The sequence below is a fragment of the Dysidea avara genome, chromosome 2 (genome assembly GCF_963678975.1).
Source record: "Dysidea avara chromosome 2, odDysAvar1.4, whole genome shotgun sequence".
Lineage (NCBI taxonomy): Eukaryota > Metazoa > Porifera > Demospongiae > Dictyoceratida > Dysideidae > Dysidea > Dysidea avara.
This window is the reverse complement of record NC_089273.1, coordinates 46,524,048-46,547,528: the sequence shown is the minus strand read 5'-3', so window position 1 is coordinate 46,547,528 and position 23,481 is coordinate 46,524,048. Positions and strand designations below refer to the sequence as shown.

General features: G+C 39.3%; 1 protein-coding gene across 1 annotated transcript in view; it reads left to right on the top strand.

Moving 5' to 3' along the window:
- The window catches only part of LOC136247471 (uncharacterized), a 49,937-nt gene that overhangs the window by 8,267 nt on the left and 18,189 nt on the right, over nt 1–23,481 (top strand). Inside the window, exon 3 of the mRNA XM_066039181.1 lies at nt 16,902–17,226. Within this exon, the coding sequence (XP_065895253.1) occupies nt 16,902–17,226 (325 nt within the window). The remainder of the gene's footprint in view (nt 1–16,901; nt 17,227–23,481) is intronic.

Here is a 23,481-nt window from a genome sequence, read left to right as displayed (position 1 = left end):
GGCCGGGGGTGCTAATTTATGAACTATAATGAGTCTTATCACAAATATCAGCATGCCAAGAAAGCTTCGTCCCAGACTTATAGCAGCCAATGTACATTTTGCATGAATCTGGTGTAAACCACAACTCAGTTAATCAGTACAAATTGTGCACGTGACATTGTTTTTATAATGACTTGACCTTTTCTCCATTTCCAGCTCCATTTGCATATGCCATTATTGTTACAGTATCTAGAAGAGTATGTTTTCCTGTTTTCTTTCATCAGAAGTAAGTTAGGATATACGGTACTTTCCTTATCAAAAAAATACACTTGACAAGCCTACTGAAACGAAATCTTTTGCTGCCAACACCATCCACACTGAATCCTACTGACGATTATCACTCACTGTGACTTAGAGATACAGTACCACAACTATAATAGCAAGAGTTCATTGGGGCGAGCCTAAGCAAGCCCCACACTAGCGAGAGATTTCGTACGGTGAACCATTCGCGATCGAAAACGGAAAACTATGAAAATTCTAAATATCGCTCGTACGGTGAACCATGCCACGGAGTACGTGCACGAAAATATCATGCCACTTCTAAATATGGTTCGTACGGTCAACCATGCCACGGAGTATGTGCACGGAAATATCACGCCATTTCTAAACATGGTTCGTAAGGTCAACCATGCCATGGTGTGTGTGCACAGAAATATCATGCCATTTCTAAATATCGCTCAGTCGTAAGGTGAACCATGCCAGGATTAGATTGCAGATGGAAAGAGAAGAAAGATTGAGAACAAGGAGGGAGCAGTACAGAGCCAGGCGGAATAGGGAAACCCCCGAGCAAAGAGAAGAGCGACTTGCAAGACGTAGGGAATATGATAGAGGCAGGTATGCACAGATGACTGTAAATCAACGAAGGGCTTTGTCGCAACGAAGAAGAGAACGTGTTGTATCCGAAAGGAGAAGACAAGGAGAACAAGTTGCTGCTACGGATTGCAATGATAGTGCTGTTACACGCCAACTGCCATCATTTGACAACCCTTTTATAAAGTCACCATTTTCAATGATATTCTAAATCAGATCTTGGCGTATGCAGTGCCTCACACAAGCAGCATCGACCTTGAAGACCAGTTGCTGTCAGCACCTGTACTGGTGTATACCATTAATTCAAAGGACACAGTTACTTCCATATCACAGGTTGCATCATGAACGTACTGCTTATTAAATGACACTTGTACAATTATTGCTTATGTACTTCGCAATTATTCATTTTTTGTGGCAATATCATCTCAATCCATTATAATGCATGAGCATCACTACTTAAGCTCGCCCCTCGATGCTATTGCATCTGTCTAGTAATATTTGTATGGGGGAGAGTGTCTAACTGGAGTACATTCAGCAAAAGGCACTGTTGCAAGTAACACTTCAGGCTTCTCTTAGAATAAAGACTTGACCTTATCGACACCAATCATCACCTATCAACAGTTCTCTGTCATCAGTAGAATCTAGCTGGAAGTGTACATATGATCAAAAGTGAACTTTGTAGCAGTGTGTTTGTACAGGCCATACTGGCAGTTAGACACTCTCCTCCATACAAATATTATGAACTCTTGATAATAGTGTACCATGCTTCGACTCCGTTTTAAATTTCGAATTTAAACCGTGCCACACATGTGTCTACATGAACTGTGATTGTAGGGACTTCCCAAGGGATTTTCCACGTAATGGATCACGTGATACACCATCTATCTCGATGCCTTCATCGAAGTCATGGTTCAACAAATGAGGTACATTTACGCTTTACAGTATTAAAGTAGGGTTGTCTTGTGTGCTGCTGTGAATCCTTGCGTGAATCTTAAGCTACTTGGGCAAAAGTTTGTGATGGTTGGGCAAGAAACTGTGATGGTTGGGCAAATGACCTCCCATGCCCACCCTTGGCTACGCCCCTGGTTCTACCTTGGAATGATATAGCTATATGGTCAAACTTTGCTTATGCTGCCATGGGATTGGCTTTCTATCCCTAATGCATTGATGCCTTGTTCATTCTAGCTTAAAAACTAGTTGTACAGGTGATCATGAGTTAAGCCTACTAATTGCAATCAGGTTATAAGTGTATGTTAGATACCCACTAGAGGTTTTTTAGTAGGGTTGACAACCTGAGGGCGTGGTTTGGTCACCGAGGCGTGGCATTAATTAGTGACCGAGGCGCAGCCGAGGTCACTAATTAATGCCCGCCGAGGTGCCAAATCAAGCACGAGGGTTTCAACCTACTAAAAACCGACAGTGGGTATCTAACCTATTTAGAAAGCAGCTCGTTACCAGCACTGACAAAAGAAGCACAGAGTCACGCCAGGTAAGGTCCTTTACAGCATGTTTGTTTGTGCCGCCGGCGGCTTAGTGGCCAGGTTAGTGTTGTTTTAGTAGCTGTTATCATAGATAGTATATACTACGTACGTAGTATATAATATCTATGCTGTTATTTAGGTTACTAGCTAATACAAGCTGACCACGAAGCGACAAGCCTTATTATAACTGACCACGAAGCGACAAGCTTTATAACATCTGGCCACGAAGCGACAAGCTGTATTACAACTGGCCACGAAGCGACAAGCTTTATGACAACTGATGCCATGAAGCAACAAGCTTTATTAGCTACAACGCGACAAGCTGTATTACAACTAGCCACGAAGCGACAAGCTTTATTACAACGCTACAAGCTGTATTACAACTGGCCACGAAGCGACAAGCTTTATAACAGCTGGCCACGAAGCTACAGGCTTTATAACTGGCCACAGAGTGACAAATGTTACAAACAGGCGCAATAGCACAGCTGAAGTGTGTTGATGGTCTAATGGCGACAGTGCTGACAAGCAGACGAACGCAAAGGTGCTTGCTGTAAACTCGCAACACCAGTCGTTTCACTGATGGCTAGCTAGTTGTGAATGTGAACATTGTTGGGGTAACTGTGATATGCATCGAGCAGCTGGCTTTTTCGGTTGATGGCTAGAGTGGTCAAGTGCTGGTATGGCTGATGAAGGTAAAAACCCAACTCTCACTAACCATACAACCACTAATTAAATCAGTGACTCAGAAAACTCTTTGAAGTGTTGTTGAATTTACCATAACAATCTCACGTGACAAGAGGTCTCTAAATGAAACTTAGATCCCTCACCTCAGGTCTCTAAGTGGTATTAATAACTTCATTAACTGTGTCAACATCAAAGAGAATTATTCATGCTGCTTTCTAAATACATTTTACTACTGCAGTACAGGTGACTGATACAAGTAGGCTGGCACAGCATAGTAACCTGTTAACCTCAGAGGTTAACTTGGGGATGACTTTGTGGTTAGTACAAACCATCATGTCTGGCCTCCCTCCTAGCCCAATGCTAGCTAACACTACAAACTTTGAAAGGACAGTATTTCCGGACAAATTAAATTATGGCCTAACACCTGGTATAATTGACCGAAGACCGAAGAAGTCCTGTGTATGTATGTATGTATGTATGTATGTATGTATGTATGTATGTATGTATGTATGTATGTATGTATGTATGTATGTATGTATGTATGTATGTATGTATGTATGTATGTATGTATGTATGTATGTATGTATGTATGTATGTATGTATGTATGTATGTATGTATGTAAGATTGCGAGTCATTAACAAACTCGCTAATTAAAGGGTATGGCACCCATTTCCTTTGCAAGTATTCATCCCATACGAAACGGGATAAATACTCGCAATGGAAAAGGTGCCACACCCTTTAATTAGCAAGTTTTTTAATCACTCATAATGAAGCGGTGCGAGTGAGTGTGGCATTACATTTGAGCGGTACCGTATGTATGTAAAATCCTTATACTGGGATATGAATTAAAGGCTGATATATATATATATATATATATAACTAACATTCAAGAAATGCGACCAAGTGACATCTGCATATGTACTGTATATTGTACGTTATGTATGTACAACCATTTGTTGACAACCTTATCTTATTATGCAGCCTCTTTATACTTAAATAACTTCCACACCTCCCAAATCTTTACAATTAAAGTTATCATACAGTATGGTAATACAGTAATACATACGTACATATGTAGTATATTAGGGATCATCAATGATTACGCTTTTCTGGCCAAAACTATTACTATGGACACGAACAAAGCTATGAAGCTTTAAAATATCCCATACATTTACTCTGTTAGAAATCAGAGTTTATATATTATAAGTCACCTGAGGAGAGTTCAGCTATGTAACGAGTCTCTCCAGATATATGTATCTAATCCAAAACAGCCAAGCTGTAAAAAAAGTGTGTGACCCTCAAAAAGGCTATGGTGAAAAAAGATGTGAAATCCAAGGTGGTGGCCAAGAAATGGCTGTGATGGTAGGTTAATGGTAAAAATTTTAATAACGACAATTCAGGTGAATTTTGTGCCAATTGACCAAGCGGCACCAAAATTCACCTGAATTGTCGTTATTAAATTTTTTACCATTAACCTACCATCACAGCCATTTCTTGGCCGCCACCTTGGATTTCACATCTTTTCTCACCATAGCCTTTTTGAGGGTCACACACTTTTTTTACAGCTTGGCTGTTTTGGATTAGATTTCACTTCTTTTTATATTTGTATACCCCAAAGCCGGCCTATGGCCTGCTTTGGGACTTTTTTAACCTATCGTTTTTTCTTTACCACAGGAAGAAGAAAAGATGAAGCAGATATACCTTAAATATTTCTGATTTTATTAGTAAATGTACAAATTATATATATAATACATATATTTATTACAGAATTGTCCATGGTGGTTTCTTTGTAACTGAACACTCTTCAAGGTAACTTCTTCTAGCTGTTCTCTCTACAGGGTGATTTATTTGTAGCTGAATTCTGTACAGGTGATTTTTTTTTGCTGCTGAGCTCTTTACAGAATGGTTTCTTTGTAGCTGAACTCTCTACAGGTGATTTGTTTGCAGCTGAGCTATCTAGATGATGGTTTCTTTGTAGCTGAACTCTCTACAACGTAATTTCTTCTAGCTGAACTCTCTACATGGTGGTTTCATTGTAGCTGAACTCTCTACAAGATAACTGCTTCTAACTGATCTTTCTACAGGGTGATTTGTTTGTGACAGAATTTTCTACAGGGTGATTTCTTTGCAGCTGAACTCTCTACATGGTGGTTTCTTTGTACAGTAGCTGAACTCTCTACAAGGTAATTTCTTCCAGCTGATCTCTCTACAGGGTGATTTGTTTGTAGCTGAATTCTATACAGGTGATTTGTTTGCAGCTGAGCACTTTACAGAATGGTTTCTTTGTAGCTGAACTCTTTACAAGGTAACTTCTTCTAACTGAACTCTCTACAGGGAGATTTGTTTGCAGCTGAACTCTCTTCATGATGGTTTCTTTGTAGCTGAATTCTCTACAAGGTAACTTCTTCTAGCTGAACTCCCTACATGGTGGCTTCTTTGTAGCTGAACTCTCTACAAGGTGACTTCTTCTAGCTGATCTATCTACAGGGTCATTTGTTTGTAGCTGATTTTTTTACAGGGTGATTTTTTTGCAGCTGAACTCTCTATATGGTGGTTTCTTTGTAGCTGAACTCTCTACAAGGTGACTTCTTCTAGCTGATCTCTCTACAGGGTGATTTGTTTGTAGCTGAACTCTCTTCATGATGGTTTCTTTGTAGCTGAACTACAAGGTAACTTCTTCTAACTGAACTCTCTACAGGGAGATTTGTTTGTAGCTGAACTCTCTTCATGATGGTTTCTTTGTAGCTGAACTCTCTACAAGGTAACTTCTTCTAGCTGAACTCCCTACATGGTGGTTTTTTTTTAGCTGAACTCTCTACAGGTGATTTGTTTGTAGCTGAACCCTCCACACGATGGTTTCTTTAAATTTGTAGCTGAACTCTCTACAAGGTAACTTCTTCTAGCTGATCTCTTTACAGGATGATTTGCTTGTAGCTGAACTATCTACAAGATAACTTCTTCTAGCTGATCTCTCTACAGGGTGATTTGTTTGTAGCTGAATTCTGTGCAGGTGATTTGTTTGCAGCTGAGCTCTTTACAGAATGGTTTCTTTGTAGCTGAACTCTCTACAAGGTAACTTCTTCTAACTGAACTCTCTACAGGGAGATTTGTTTGCAGCTGAACTCTCCACATGATGGTTTCTTTAAATTTGTAGCTGAACTCTCTACGAGGTAACTTCTTCTAGCTGATCTCTCTACAGGATGATTTGTTTGTTGTAGCTGAACTATCTACAAGATAACTTCTTCTAGCTGATCTCTCTACAGGGAGATTTGTTTGCAGCTGAACCCTCTTCATGATGGTTTCTTTCTAGCTGGACTCTCTACAAGGTAACTTCTTCTAGCTGATCTTTCTACAGGTGATTTGTTCGTAGCTGAACTCTCCACATGATGGCTTCTTTAAATTTGTAGCTGAACTCTCTACAAGATAATTTCTTCTAGCTGATCTCTCTACAGGGTGATTTGTTTGTAGCTGAACTATCAACAAGGTAACTTCTTCTAGCTGATCTCTCTACAGGGTGATTTGTTTGTAGCTGAATTCTGTACAGGTGATTTGTTTGCAGCTGAGCTCTTTACAGAATGGTTTCTATGTAGCTGAACTCTTTACAAGGTAACTTCTTATAGCTGATGTCTCTACAGGGTCACTAGTTTGTAAATGAATTCTCTACATGGTGGTTTCTTTGTAACTGAACTCTCTACAAGGTAACTTCTTCTAGCTGATCTCTCTACAGGGAGATTTGTTTGTAGCTGAACTCTCTACTGGTGATTTGTTTGAAGCTGAACTCTCTAAATGATGGTTTCTTTGTAGCTGAACTCTACTATACAAGGTGATTTCTTCTAGCTGAATTATCTCTTTCTATAGTTGCATGAATTCTCTACAAGGTAACTTCTTCTAGCTGATCTCTCTACAGGGTGAAGTGTTTGTGGCTAATCTCTCTACATTGTGGTTTCTTTGTAGCTGAACTCTACAAGGTGATTTCTTCTAGCTGAATTATCTCTTTCTATAGTTGTATGAATTCTCTACAAGGTAACTTCTTCTAGCTGATCTCTCTACAGGGCGATTTGTTTGTAGCTGAACTCTCTACATTGTGGTTTCTTTGTAGCTGAACTCTACAAGGTGATTTCTTCTAGCTGAATTATCTCTTTCTATAGTTGCATGAATTCTCTACAAGGTAACTTCTTCTAGCTGATCTCTCTACAGGGTGAATTGTTTGTGGCTGATCTCTCTACAGGGTGACTTGTTTGTAGCTGATCTCTATACAGGTTACTTGTTTCTAGCTGATCTCTTGAATTCTCTTCAGGTGACTGCTCTATTAGGATGACTGCTCTATTAGAGTATCTCGATCTCGCACTTGCTACACCAAGTTGGATTTCGTGTCATAACTCCGTGGCTTTAAGTCTGATTCTTCTACACCATTGAAGAGCCTTTCTAAGATGATAACTCCATCTGTACAGCGATTTTCAAAGCATAACCCCTAGCGGTTTATCTGGTAGGCGTGGCAAGCAGTCGTTTTTTATTAGCTAATCTCGATTGCATAATTGTTACACACTGTTGGTTTTTTCACTGTATCTTCCTGGTTTTTAGCTCGATTTCTTTCAAACCACGAAAGGTTTGAGGTTCAATAGTTAACCTATTCACCCACCGATTTTCAGCTTCTTCCCATACGTGATTTATCCTGTAAGCGTGACAACATATTGGTGTTATTTTTCGTGAATAATCGCTCATAATTCTTTTCCTGTTTATCGTATTCCAGCCAAAGTTGGTACATAGATGCGCCTTTATACCCCCCCTCCTGTGTGCCAAATTTCAAGGCGATCGGATATGGCGTTCACCTTTTATAGCAGTTTTTGTAAGTGTGCGAAAAGAGGAAGAAAAATAAGAAGACGAAGAAAAAAAAAACGAAGAAACTAAGCCAATTTTTGAAGTTGCATATCTCGGGAACGCTTGAAGCGATTTCGCTCAAATTTGGAATGTGGAGTGCTGAAGTTGGAGGGAGTGTCCACAGCAAAAATTGTCTTGTTTTATCAAGGCAGAACAGAGCTACGGAGGTGCGAAAATTGCGTTTTCTTTCTTCCTGTCAATATACTCACGGGTGTTACGCGCCGGCTTCTTGGGCCGCACGACACACTACCGTGTGTCTTGATATAGAAGGTTCAGCTACAATACAAGTACACAAGTTGCTATGTAGAGGATGGCTGGATAACAAGTACCTTGTATAAAAGCCCAATCTTGTATTTTTCCCAGACTCGGCCTGTAATCAAATAGGGCGTTTAACAGAGACCGGGTGTTTATTTTGGATAGGTCACTTGGTGTGTAATTTAATTCGAGTTGCCATAGGACACTGTTATTGTAATGGTAAATGTAGAGTAGACAGCCTTATACAATGTGTTGACTGCATAAGCAAGGTCTAAAATAATAATAAATAAAACAAACAATTGTATGATACATATCTGCATCCATGTGGACTAGCCCGGACAACCACTTGTAGCATCTTCATTCCTAAGATAGCTCTAAACTTAATGTTAATGATATAGAAGCAGCAAGGGAAAGAATTAATAGTTGATTCTGTTAATAGTCTGAGCCTCTATTTAAGATCAGGCATTTGGGAACCCCCACCATACGTACATATAATCATGAGAGACATTTATTTGAATGTGGCTTATACAAGGAAATACAGAGTGATTAGCTACTTAGAGCTGAGTGATAGTTGTAATCTATCAATTATCATAATAGTGAGTGACATTTGTGATAATGGTAGTATCACTGTTGAAACCAGGTCACTACTGCTGACCTGGATGACCACTGACCTGATTTGACCTGGATTTACTCGGATTAATTAAAGCCGAGGCGTGCACTAAAAACTACGTATGTTTTGGGTAGTCTCTAGCAACTGAGACTACGTTTTCAGCATTCAATTAATGTGTTGACTAAATGAGTAGTTATGTGATCAAGACACACGGTAGTGTGTCGTGCGGCCCAAGAAGCCGGTGCGCCACACCGTGAGTATATTTACAGGAAGAAAGTAAACGCAATTTTCACACCTTTGTAGCTCCGTGATTCCTTATCCGATTGAAACTAAAATTGCTACAGATGTGCCGGCTAGGTAGGGGAGTCTACATTCCAAATTTGAAGAAAATCGCTCCAGCCATTTCCGAGATACGAGCGGCCAAAGTTAGGTTTATTTTTCTTCGTTTTTTTCTTCTTCTACTTCTTTTCGCACACTTTGCAAAATCCGCCATAAAACACGAAAGCGTGCTCCAATCGGGCTGAAATTTGGCACACGTAAAGGGCTCATTAAGGCGAATCTCAGTACCACGTTTGGTAGGAATCCGATGAACAGTCACGGAGTTATGACCGATTATTTGCGTAAAATAAGGTCGAAGGTCTGTCACGCCCACAGGGTAAACCGCTTGAAGGAATGAGCTGAAAATTGCTATGTAGATGGAGTAACTATCGTAGGAGTGCCTTTTTGTGGTTTGAAAGGAATCCAGGTAAAGGCCATCGAGATATGACACAAAACCCAACCTATGTCACAATTACGCGATCGATTTTTATGAATGAAAATACTATTAGTTTTCACGCCTACCAGGCAAACCGCTTAGAGCAGTGAGCTGAAAATCAGTGTGTAGCTGGAATAATTATCATAAAAAGTCCTTGCAGTAGTACAGAAGAATCGGATTACAAACCACTGAGTTATGATTTCAAAGCCAACTACGTGTAGCATATGCGAGATCGAGATACTCTAATAGAACAGTCACCCTAATAAAGCATTCAGCTACGTTTATAACTTACTCCATTATAGAATTATATGACATTGTAGGTTATTCTGTAGGGAGTTCAGCTACAAACAGTTAATCTTATAAACAATTCAGCTACAAGCAAGTCACCCTGTAGAGAGTTCAGCTACAAATATGTTGCTGTAGAGATTCAGAATATTATAAGTCAGACTGAAGAGAATTCAACTATAAACAAGTCACCTTGTAGAGAGTTCAGCTACAACAAGTCACTCTGTAGAGAATTCAGCTACAAACAAATCACCCTGTAGAGAGATCAGCTAGAAGAAGTCACCTTGCAGGGATTTCAGTTACAAAGCAACCACCATGTAGAGAATTCAGCTATGAACAGATCATCCTGTAGAGAGTTCAGCTAGAAAGAAGCCATCCTGTAGAGAGATCAACTAGAAGAAGTTACCTTGTAGAGAGTTCAGCTACAAAGAAACCATCATGTAGAGAGTTCAGCTGCAAACAAATCAAACTGTACAGAGTTCAGCTACAAACAAATCACCCTGTAGAGAGATCAGCTAGAAACAAGTCACCCTGTAGAGAAATTAACTAGAAGAAGTTACCTTGTAGAGAGTTCAGCTACAAACAAACCATCATGTAGAGAGTTCAGCTGCAAACAAATCACCCTGTAGTGAGTTCAGCTACGAAAGGATCACCCTGTAGAGAGTTCAGCTAGAAACAAGTCACCCTGTATAGAGAGATCAGCTAGAAGAAGCTATACCTTGTAGAGAGTTCAGCTACAAAGAAACCACCATGTAGAGAGTTCAGCTGCAAACAAATTGAATCCTAAAGAGTTTAGCTACCAACAAATCACCCTGTAGAGAGTTCAGCTATAAACAAGTTATCCTGTAGAGAGATCAGTTAGAAGAAGTTACCTTGTAGAGTGTTCAGCTACAAACAAACCATCATGTAGAAAGTTCAGCTGCAAACGAATCACCCTGCAGAGAGTTCAGCTACGAAAAGATCGCCCTATAGAGAGTTCAGCTAGAAGAAGTCACCTTGTAGAGAATTCAGCTGCAAAGAAACCACCATGTAGATAGCTCAGCTGTAAACAAATCATCCTGTAGAGAGTTCAGCTATGAACAGATCACCCGGTAGAGTTCAGCTAGAAACAAGTCACCCTGCAGAGAGATCAGCTAGAAAGAAGTTATGCTGTAGAGAGACCAGCTAGAACAAGTCACTTTGTATGTAGAAAGTTCAGCTACAAAAAATCACCCTGTAGAGAGGTCAGCTAGAAAAAGTCACCTTGTATAGAGAGTTCAGCTACAAAGAAACTACCGTGTAGAGAGTTCAGCTGCAAACAAATTACTTGTAGAGAGTTCGGCCAGAAACAGGTCACCCTGTAGAGATCAGATAGAAACAAATCACCCTGTAGAGATCAGATAGAAACAAATCACCCTGTAGAGATCAGATAGAAACAAATCACCTTGTAGAGAGATTAGCTACAAAGAAATCATCCTGTAGAGAGTTCAATTACAAACATATAACCCTATGGAGAGTTCAGCTAGAAACAATTCACCCTGTAGAGAGATCAGTTAGAAGAAGTTACCTTGTAGAGAGTTCAGCTACAAAGAAACCATCAGGTAGAGAGTTCAGTTGCAAACAAATCACCTTGTAGAAAGTTCAGCTATGAACAGATCACCCTGTATAGAGGTCAGCTAGAAGGATCACCTTGTAGAGAGTTCAGCTGCAAACAAATCACCCTGCAGATAGTTCGGTTACAAACAACTCACCCTGTAGAGAGATCAGCTACAAACAGATCACCCTGTAGAAAGTTCAGCTACAAACAATTCACTCTGTAGAGAGATTAGCTAGAAGAAGTCACCTTGTAGGGAGATCAGCTACAAAGAAACCATCCTGTAGAGAAGTTCAGCTGAAAATAAATTGCCCTATAGAGAGATCAGCTAGAAGAAGTTACCTTGTAGAGAATTCAGCTACAAAGAAACCACCATGTAGAGAATTCAGCTATGAACAGATCATCCTGTAGAAAGTTCAGCTAGAAACAAGTCATCCTGTAGAGAGATCAGCTATAAATATGTTGCTGTAGAGATTCATAACATTATAAGTCACACTGAAGAGAATTCAACTATAACACCTTGTAGAGAGTTCAGCTACAACAAGTCACTCTGTAGAGAATTCAGCTACAAACAAATCACCCTGTAGAGAGATCAGCTAGACGAAGTCACCTTGTAAAGAGTTCAGCTACAAAGAAACCACCATGTAGAGAATTCAGCTATGAACAGATCATCCTGTAGAGAGTTCAGCTAGAAACAAGTCATTCTGTAGAGAGTTCAGCTAGAAACAAGTCACCTTGTAGAGAGATCAGCTAGAAGAAGTTACCTTGTAAAGAGTTAAGCTACAAAGAAACCACCATGTAGAGAATTCAGCTATGAACAGATCATCCTGTAGAGAGTTCAGCTAGAAACAAGTCATCCTGTAGAGAGATCAGCTACAAACAGATCACCCTGTAGAAAGTTCAGCTACAAACAATTCACTCTGTAGAGAGATTAGCTAGAAGAAGTCACCTTGTAGAGAGATCAGCTACAAAGAAACCATCCTGTAGAGAGTTCAGCTGAAAACAAATTGCCCTATAGAGAGATCAGCTAGAAGAAGTTACCTTGTAGAGAATTCAGCTACAAAGAAACTATCATGTAGAGAGTTCAGCTGTAAAAAAATCACCCTGTACAAAGTTCAGCTACAAACAATTACCCTGCAGAGAGATCAGCTAGAAACAAGTTATCCTGTAGAGAGACCAGCTAGAAGAAGTCCCTTTGTATGTAGAGAGTTCAGCTACTAAAAACCACCCTGCAAATAGTTCAGCTACAAACAAGTCACCCTGTAGAGAGATCAGCTAGAAGAAGTTACCTTGTAGAGAGTTCAGCTACGAAGAAACCATCATGTAGAGAGTTTAGCTGCAAACAATTCACCCTGTAGAGAGTTCAGCTATGAACAGACCACCCTGTAGAGAGATCAGGTAGAAGAAGTCACCCTGTAGAGATATCAGCTAAATACAAGTTACTCTATAGGTATCAGCTACAAACAAATCACCCTGTAGAAATATGTGTGGAAACAAATCATCATGTAGTGAGTTCAGCTAGAAACGAGTCACTCTGAAAAGAGTTCAGCTACAAACAATGAGGGTTTCAGCTACAGTTCAGTTATGTATAAGAAGTCACCTTATGACCTACAGTATATGATTATCATTCATTGTTAAATATACAAATATTTTTAATCAGACAAAAAGCTGTACACAATATTTCTTCCTTTGTTCCACAATCCCTGCAGAAAAGAAAAAAATTAAAAGTAAGCACCAAAGCCAGTTAATGGCTGGCTTTGTGGCTTGCAATACAAAAAGAAGTGATATCTAAACCAAAACAGCCAAGCTGTAAAAAAAGAGTGCGGCCCCCAAAAAGGCCAGGATGAAAAAAGATGTGAAATCCAAGGTGGTGGCCAAGAAATGGCTGTGATGGTAGATTAATGGCAAAAATTTTAATTACGACAATTCATTTGAATTTGCATTGCCTCCTCCACTAGGATCGGCATCAAATTCACCTGAATTGTCGTAATTAAAATTTTTGCCATTAATCTACCATCACAGCCATTTCTTGGCCGCCACCTTGGATTTCACATCTTTTTTCATCCTGGCCTTTTTGGGGGCCGCACTCTTTTTTTACAGCTTGGCTGTTTTGGTTTAGATAACTATAGCTGGTAAGTTTATAATTTAAAATCAGTCAGTGGGTTTGGTTCCACGTAGTTACTGTGAGTTTACAGACAGCAATTAGGTGTGGCTTTGTGCATACCTTGTATTACACTTTCCCTGTATTAAAGTGGGTGTGGCTCACAAAAGTACATATCCTGCTCCTAGACTACACTATATACAACTTGTACAACAACAATCAATTAGTGGGCATGGCTCCACGTAAACTTGCAGACAGCAACGGACACGGTTTTGTGCTACAGACTGCACCTGCTAATAAATGGGCGTGGCTGAGCATATGTTTGTAATGTGATGAGTGGGTGTGGCTCATGAAAGAACTGCACAGTTAGTGTTAATAAGTTTCCACATTGTCAAATTAACAATTTCATTTTTCACGTGATCCAATCCGGGTTAGACCCGGATGACCCAGACAAAATGTGACCCGGTTGAACCAACCTGGTTTCAATGCTAGATAGTATGCTCGTGATAAATTATGCATATCTGGGGTTAGTCAAAAAGAAGTAAACATGATATTGTTAAAGTTAAGGTGGCGCTGAACCGATTAAGTCCAGCCGCACAAAACAATTTGTTTCAACCCACGCGCTTAACGAGCTATTTTAGGGTCACCCAAAACTTTGCTAGTGTACAACGTAATCTATGCCTTAAAAGCTGTTGTGATAGCCTGTGATGCTTTAGTTTAGCATACAAAGTTTCATGAAATAACATGCCTTCATTTTTCGCCTATAAAACTCTGAAGTCTTTACCCGATTTTTTAAATAACTTGGCCAATGAACAACCTAGCGTTAAGCCACTTCGGTTCCAACCATTTCTCACCTTGTAGAACGATTCTACGCTTTCCTTTTCACTGATAACAACATGGAAAGTAGTGAAAACGCACACCCGTGGGCTACAACATTGGCTAACAACTCCTCGAACAACTCCATCAGACCCGAATCGCAAAAATTCGAAGCGTACTATTGTAGTAGAGTATCGCTTACCCAATGCCTATACCAAATTTTGATGGTCTGTGGTGCATAATTTTGAAGTTATTTAGCGAGAAAGGAGACGGTGTGGCTAATCAGGGTGCGGTCCGTATAACAGTAATCACGCGATGGCAGCTGGTGTCGTTCGCCAGTGAATTAACCAGAGTTGTGACAAGCTAACAGTTTTAAAGCGTGAATAACGTTAGTTGTATCAACAAAAGTAGCTGGGCGGTCTGACAGGGCTTGTTCTGTTAGTCAACTGAGACGCTTCGCTGTGGTCTATGAATTTCCGCGTTTTTTTGCGAATTACCACAAACATGCTGTACAATTAACTTTGTGCGGCTGCCCTTAATCGGTTCAGCGCCACCTTAAGTAACTTTGAAAGTCCAGTAGAGCATGCACAACAAAGATTACAACTGTAATACATAACAATTTTTACCGATAAAACTGATCAGATACATGGTGTGTAATTGGATTGTTCATGGTGAGGTTGAGTGTCTTTGATAACTAGTTGTAATATCGCAATACTTTCGCTTGCTATTGTGATATAAAAGTTACTATTAATGGTGAATAGTGATAGTTGTACTATCGCTCAGCTCTATGGCTACTTCACAAGTTAATGTGTTAGTGAAATGTGGAGTAGAAAGCACAAAATCAGCTAAATTCTCAAAATGTTTTGCCATTGACCTACTGTACCATCACAAGACATTTCTTGGCCACCTCATTGGATTTCACACCTTGTTTATCTTAGCTTTGTGGTTAACCACATATTTTTCACAGCTTGGCTGTTTAAGTACATATATACATATACAGACACTATTATATGGTTAACTTACATGTGTATGTTCTTTAACGTGCCTCTTTTTCTGTGGTTTCAAATAAAAGCTTCCAGTGTTGAAAAGTTAGCTAACCTTCGTAATTTATGTGATATTGATCTACTAGAGTAATTCAATTGATCCAGCAAGGAATCCAGCAATGCTTCAATGGATGAATCCAGCAAAGTGTTTTGGAATAAATTTTTACCTTGTTATTGGTATGATGACCTTTATCAGGTTTTTACCATTGGTTGTTGCTGTTACCTGATTTCCATCATATAGTATGATAGTACTGTATAGTAGGGAACACAAAGGAGTAGGTGAGGCCCACGAAATAACATCAACCAAAAACTTTCCCTGACAACGATGAGGCGGTATTGGTTAGGCAAAAGTAAGTCCAAACAAGCCTTCAGATCGACCCACAATGCATAAGTTGCTGCGGAATTTAAAAAAAAAAAAAATTTACGGAATTTTCTAGTGACTGATTGACTGACTGATGCCTTCATACAAGCGTTACTCAATAACAGCTAAGGCTATGGACTTGATTTTTCACTGTTAGACATCGCTTCGGCCCGAGAGGTGCCTTTTGGCATATTGCACTACGTACAATGCATTCTTCATGGACTTACCAGTGTCCTCCTTTGGGTGCCATTCATCTTTGCTGACAAAGACAAGTGTCAATTTGGCAGTATCATGTGATGGCTTCCCTTCGTAATGGAAATCGTTCGTATTTTTCATAGTGGCTATTTTGATTGCAGAGGTACTTTTCAAACAGTTCTTAATTCGAAATGCTGTATAACGGGTTGAACATAGCTGACAATGGATACTTCACTTTTTAGACAATAATTGATATAGTCAGGGTGCGCGGTGCCATGTGTTGGTTCACTAGCCATTATTATTTACAAAAAAGGGTAACAAACAAGTACACAAAAATTTTGGAATTTTCAAGTAGAGTAGGGACCATAGCACATCGATAAAATGTTCTGAAACAAGCTGGAGTAGTGCATGATATTAAAACAATAAGAAGTGTTATATCCCTACTGTGCATTTCTGTTATGGTATCTTGAGCACAGTAGAGATATAACACTTATTATTGTTTTCCTGTGATTTAATATCGTGCACTACTCCAGCTTGTTTCGGTACTTTTATCGATGTGCTATGGTCCCTACTCTAGTTGAAAATTCCAAATTTTTTTGTATACATGTTTTCTTAGACTTATACTTATGCAGTAGACCCTTTTTGTCTGTACCCTCAAAATTGAAAAAAACCACTGTTCTATTAGAGTATTTAAGACACAGGTGTATGTTCTATTAGAGTATTTTAACAGAGCTCTATATCAGTTACGTACCTGACCATTCACTTATCTGAACACTTTTTATCATTGCCTGAGACCAAATGGGTTTGGATATAACTGAGGGTTCACTGTATTCTTACATACGTACCATACCTTACACATACTGCTGCATGTAAACAATATTAAACTTGGTGTTTTGTTGCAGTTTCAGTTGTTCATGTATCTAAATGTCTCTGTAATGAATGAACCTTCAAATTCCCAAAATTTATGCACTACACAACATCAAGTTATTGTTTATATAATTGATTTTTATTATAGCAAACGGATGGTCACCTGGAGATGATGATCCAAGCATTTGATGTATTGATGCATTACACTATTAACATATTGAAACCAAACCATCCACGTAACTGGCACACCATCTATTTCAATGATGCTCACTTCAAGACACAATGTGACTGGATGGTTGGAGCTAGAGATATTCTAAAGAAGATGGGCTACACTGTACCAAAGTACGGAGATGATGGAGTTACAGAAACTGGACTGTCTTTTCCGGACTCTTCACAAATTGACTATGTAAAACTCAAAATGATTGCTGCCGAGTTGCTCATTGCAAAAGTGGAAGTGATTATGAAACAAGAAGGTGTAGTTACAATTGGCTTTCTTTTTTGTTCCTTGAAAAATTACATGTGCATGTCTGTCTGTCATGTCTGTCTGTCATGCCTGTCTGTCTGTCATGCCTGTCTGTCTGTCATGCCTGTCTGTCTGTCTGCATTCGTTTACCAAAATCTGAAGCTGTAATAATTAAAAATTATGTTAGATATTTTAAGGCTTCCAATAGCTATGACCTGCATAAGTAAAGCAGCCACTTTTCTGCTTTGGAAATAGAGCAAAATTTCTAGAACTGTGCCTGGTTACAACATGTGGACAAGTGCAGGTATGAACAATCACAAAATCATACCTGTTTTGCTAACTCACGGTTCTTCTTTCAGTGACAGGCATTCTGTTCAAAACAATAAGATACTATTGAAATCAATGGGAAATTGCTGGCATTCTAATCCAATTTTGTTTAAACCACTAAAAGCGTGGCTGTTTGGGTGTATCACACTGACTGACTTTGAGCTAAAGGACTATAGTAAACCAGTCTACATTATTAATGGCTAACACTTTCGCACCTCATCATATGTAGGCCAAGCTACATCTGGGCCAAAATCGATTGTGGAAATAGAGTAATCCTCACGTGATTAGTACACACGCAACTTGAATTTTTAACTGTGAAAACCACTCAGACATTGTTGTCCTCATTACCCTATGAATTGAAAAATGCTGGGAAAACTAGTGCTATAGAAAGCATTCCTGCACGTTTTTAAATACAGACCACACCCCAATCCAAAGGTAGCACTTTAGACCGAGTAACTACTTTGCAAGCATGCTTACTCATCTAGGACTTTGGTAAAGTCTGTAACTATTCAATAAATGATTCAATAGCACTGATTAACACATTAAACTCCTGTAGCAGAAATACTCCATGATATCTCAGGATTTTTCCATTCATCATAACCAAATGTAGCCAGAACGTAATAGCTGCCGGCCCATCATCAATTCTTTTAGGCATGAATATATAATACTGTACATTCATTTGTTGTATTCCTATTGGTTTGGGTGATTGATCACCCGCTTCAAGCTATAGTCTGATACGGATTGGAAGTGTTATGTACGTACATATATGCTGTAACATGGGACACTCAGGCTTTTGCCTGATATGTATGCCCTTGGACCTGTGGCCCTGAGCTGTTGGGCATACGTATTTGGCAACGCCCTCAGTTAGGCATAAAACGAAGTCATAGTACAAAGCGTATAACTGAGTAGTACGGCTGCTCCTGTACTATAAATATTTTGTACTACGACCGTAGTACGGCTATGAATATGTTAACTTTATTTTGATGTGTACCGTACAACAAAAGATTAGATTACCATGGGAATAGTGACAGAGTGTTGCTTGAATAGCATTGGAACACCATTAAAATAGCAGTAAAAAGCCTTGCAACGCAACAGAATAGGAACTTGTTGATGCCTACTGTAAAAATACACAAAAATTTGGAATTTTCAACTAGAGTAGTGACCATAGCACATCGATAAAAAGTACTGAAACAAGTTGGAGTAGTACACTGTTAAAAATAAAGAGTAACCACCACTCTGAGAGTTCCCAGTGTAGGGAGGATTTAACACCCCATGGAGAGTAACCAACACTCTGAAGAGAATAACCATTACTCTGAAGAGTAAGTGACACCACCTTCAGAGCATGTGTTACTCCCCAGTTACTCCTTTGGAGTAATGGTTACTCTCCAGGGGTGTTAAATCCTCCCTACACTGGGAACTCCTTGAGAGTTGTGGTTACTCTTCATTTTAACAGTGTACACGATATTAAATCACAGTAAAACAATAAGAAGTGTTATATCCCTACTGTGTTCAAAAATAAAAATGCATAGTAGGGATCTAACACTTCTTATTGTTTTACTGTGATTTAATATCATGCACTACTCCAGCTTGTTTCAGTACTTTTATCGATGTGCTATGGTCGCTACTCTAGTTGAAAATTCCGATTTTTTGTGTACTTGTTTGTTAACTTTTTTGTAAATAATTATTATGATTGGTGAACCCACGTATACTGCATCTAAAATGGTGCCACGCACCCCAGCTATATCAGTTATCACCTGAAAAGTGAAGTATCTGCTGTCAGCTATGTTCAACCTGTTACACAGCATTTCGAATCAAGAACTGTTCGAAAAGCACCCCTGAAATCCACGCATACAAAAGAAAGATAGGTTTTCGGAAATATTTAAAAATATATATTTAACAGAATTTTCTATTGACTAGTTAAGTGTAACTCAATAATGGCTAAGGCTACGGGCTTGAATTTTCACTGTTCAACATTGCTTTGGCCCAAGAGGTGCCTTTTGGCATTCCACAGTATGTACAATGCATTCTTCATGGACTTACCAGTTTCCTCCTTTGTGTCCTGTTTATCTCTGCTGACAGCAAAAAGTGTCAGTATGGTGCTAGCATGTGATAACTTTCCTTCGAAACGGATATCGTCCATATTTTTCATAGTGGCTATTTATTTATTTTTTTTTTTGATTGCAGAAGTGCTTTTCAAACAGTTCTTGATTTGTACTGCTGTGTAATGGGTGGAACATAGCTGACAATGAAGTGTAATTGATACTTCACTTTCAGACAATAATCAAGACACACGATAGTGTGTCGTGCGGCCCAAGAAGCCGGCGCGCCACACTGTGAGTATATTAACAGGAAGAAAGAAAACGCAATTTTCACACCTATGTAGCTCTGTGATCCCTTATCCGATTGTTGAACCAAATTTGCTACAGACATGCCGCCAGTTATGGGAGTCTACATACCAAATTTGAAGAAAATCGGTCCAGCCATTTCCGAGATACGAGCGAACAAAATTTCGTTATAATTTCTTCCGTTTTTTCTTCTTCATCTTCATTTCGCACACTTCGCAAAGTCCGCCATAAAACACGAATGCGTACTCGGATAGGGCTGAAATTTGGCACACTTGAAGGACTCATTAAGGCGGATTTCAGTACCAACTTTGGTAGGAATCCGATGAACATTCACGGAGTTATGACCGATTATGTGCGTAAAATAAGGTCGAAGGTCTGTCACGCTTACAGGGTAAACCCCTTGGAGGAAACAGTTGAAAATTGATATGTAGATGGAGTAACCATCGTAGGAGTGCCTTTTTGTGGTTTGAAAGGAATTGAGATAAAGACCATGGAGATATGACACAAAACCCAACCTGTGTCAAAATTACGCGATCGATTTTTATGAATAAAAAACCATTAGTTTTCACATCTACCAGGCAAACCGCTTAGAGTAATGAGCTGAAAATCAGTATGTAGCTGGAATAATCCTCATAGAAAGTCCTTGCAGTAGTACAGAAGAATCGGATTACAAACCACTGAGTTATGATTCGAAAGGCAACTACGTGTAGCAAATGCGAGATCGAGATACTCTAATAGAACAGTCACCCTAATAGAGCATTCAGCTACGTTTATAACTTACTCCATTATAGAATTATATTACATTGCAAGATATTCTGTACGGAATTCAGCTACAAACAGTTAATCTGATAGACAATTCAGCTACATGCAAGTCACCCTGTAGAGAGTTCATCTAGAAACAAGTCACCCTGTAACAGCTAGAAGAAGTCACCTTGTAGAGAGTTCAGCTACAAAGAAACCATCATGTAGAGAGTTCAGCTGCAAACAAATCACCCTGTAGAGAGTTCAGCTACGAACAGATCACCCTGTAGAGAGTTCAGCTACAAACAAATCACCCTGTAGAGAACTCAGCTACAAACAAACATGCCCTGTAAAAAGATCAGCTAGAAGAAGCTACCTTGTAGAGAGTTCAGCTACAAAGAAACTGTCATGTAGAGAGTTCAGCTGCAAACAAATCACCCTGTAGAGAACTCAGCTACAAACAAATTGCCCTGTGGAAAGATCAGCTAGAAGAAGTTACCTTGTAGGGAGTTCAGCTACGAACAGATCACCCTGTAGAGAGTTCAGTTACAAAGAAACCACCATGTAGAGAGTTCAGCTGCAAAAATATCAATCACTCTGTAGAGAGTTCAGCTAGAAGAAGTCACCTTGTAGAGAGTTCAGCTGCAAATAAACCACCCTGTAGAGAATTCAGCTACAAACAAATCACCCTGTAGAAAGATCAACTAGAAGAAGTTACCTTGTAGAGAGTTCAGCTACAAAGAAACCACCATGTAGAGAGTTCAGCTGCAAACAAATACCTGTAGAGAGTTCAGCTAGAAACAAGTCACCCTGTAGAGAGATCAGCTAGAAACAAGTCACCCTGTAGAGAGTTCACCTAGAAGAAGTCACATTGTAGAGAGTTCAGCTACAAAGAAACTACCATGTAGAGAGTTCAGCTGCAAACAAATCACCCTGCAGAGAACTCAGCTACAAACAAACATGTCCTGTAAAAAGATCAGCTAGCAGAAGTTACCTTGTAGAGAGTTCAGCTACAAAGAAACCACCATGTAGAGAGTTCAGCTGCAAACAAATCACCCTGTAGAGAGATCATCTAGAAGAAATCACCTTGTAGAGAATTCAGCTACAAAGAAACCATTATGTAGAGAGTTCAGCTGCAAAAAAAATCAATCACTCTGTAGAGAGTTCAGCTAGAAGAAGTCACCTTGTAGAGAGTTCAGCTGCAAATAAATCACCCTGTAGAGAATTCAGCTACAAACAAATCACCCTGTAGAAAGATCAGCTAGAAGAAGTTACCTTATAGAGAGTTCAGTTACAAAGAAACCACCATGTAGAGAGTTCAGCTGCAAACAAATCACCTGTAGAGAGTTCAGCTAGAAACAAGTCACCCTGTAGAGAGATCTGCTAGAAACAAGTCACCCTGTAGAGAGTTCAGCTACAAGAAATCATTATGTAGAAAGTTCAGCTGCAAACAAATCATCCTGTAGAGAGTTCAGCTATGTAAAGATCACCCTGTAGAGAGTTCAGCTAGAAGAAGTCACCTTTTAGAGAGTTCAGCTACAAAGCAACCACCATGTAGGGAGTTCAGCTACAAACAAATCACCCTGTAGAGAATTCAGTTACAAACAAATCGCCCTGTAGAGAGACCAGCTAGAAACAAGTCACCCTGTAGACATATCAGCTAGAAGAAGCTACCTTGTAGAGAGTTCAGCTGCAAACAAATCACCCTGTAGAGAATTCAACTACAAACAGATAACCCTGCAGAGAATTCAGCTAGAGTCAAGTCACCCTGTAGAGAGATTCCTGTAAAGAGTTCATCTATGTACAAGCAAATCACCCTGTAGAGAGTTCAGCTACATTTTAAGTCACCCAGTAGAGAGATCAGCTGCAAATTATCCTATGGGGATTAATTGACATGTAATAAATATATGCATTATATATATAATTTGTACATTTACTGATAAAATCAGAATGAGTTAAAGTATTTATAAAATTTGCCTCATCTTTTTCTTTTTCCTGTGGTAAAGAAAAAATTATAGGTTAAAAAGCCCCAAAGCTGGCCATAGGCCGGCTTTGGGGTATACAAATACAAAAAGAAGTGAAATCTAATCAAAAACAGCCAAGCTGTAAAAAAAGGAATGCGGCCCTTGAAAAGGCTATGGTGAAAAAAGATGTGAAATCCAAGGTGGCGGCCAAGAAATGGCTGTGATGGTAGGTTAATGGTAAAAAATTTAATAACGACAATTCAGGTGAATTTTGTGCCAATTGACCAAGCGGCACCAAATTCACCTGAATTGTCGTTATTAAAATTTTTACCATTAACCTACCATCACAGCCATTTCTTGGCCGCCACCTTGGATTTCACATCTTTTTTCACCATAGCCTTTTCAAGGGCCGCACTCCTTTTTTTACAGCTTGGCTGTTTTTGATTAGATTAATATAACTGGGACGCACGGCGCATTTGCTTCTTTCAGTATGAGTGGATTGCAGAGGTACTTTTTCAACAGTTCTTGATTCATAATGCTGTGTAACATTTCTGGTTGATCTCGCTTGTTCAGCCCTAGCCAATACTGCCTTATTGTCGTCTGGGAAAACTGAGGCTGGTTTTTGGCTGATGCTATTTTGTGGGCCACGCCTACTCCTTTGTGGTCCCTACTATACAGTACTATCACACTGTATGTTTCTGTAAACAAAAGTAAACCATAGTCAAGTTCCTTATTTTGATTCATGATTACTGTGTATCATAACATTGATACATATGTTGCGATTTGGAAACTCAGCACCAGGAATTCAGTCTTCATGTGAAAGAAATAGTATGCAATCATATTGGAAGTTTAAACAAGAGTGAGTGTCTTACAGCTAATATACGTACC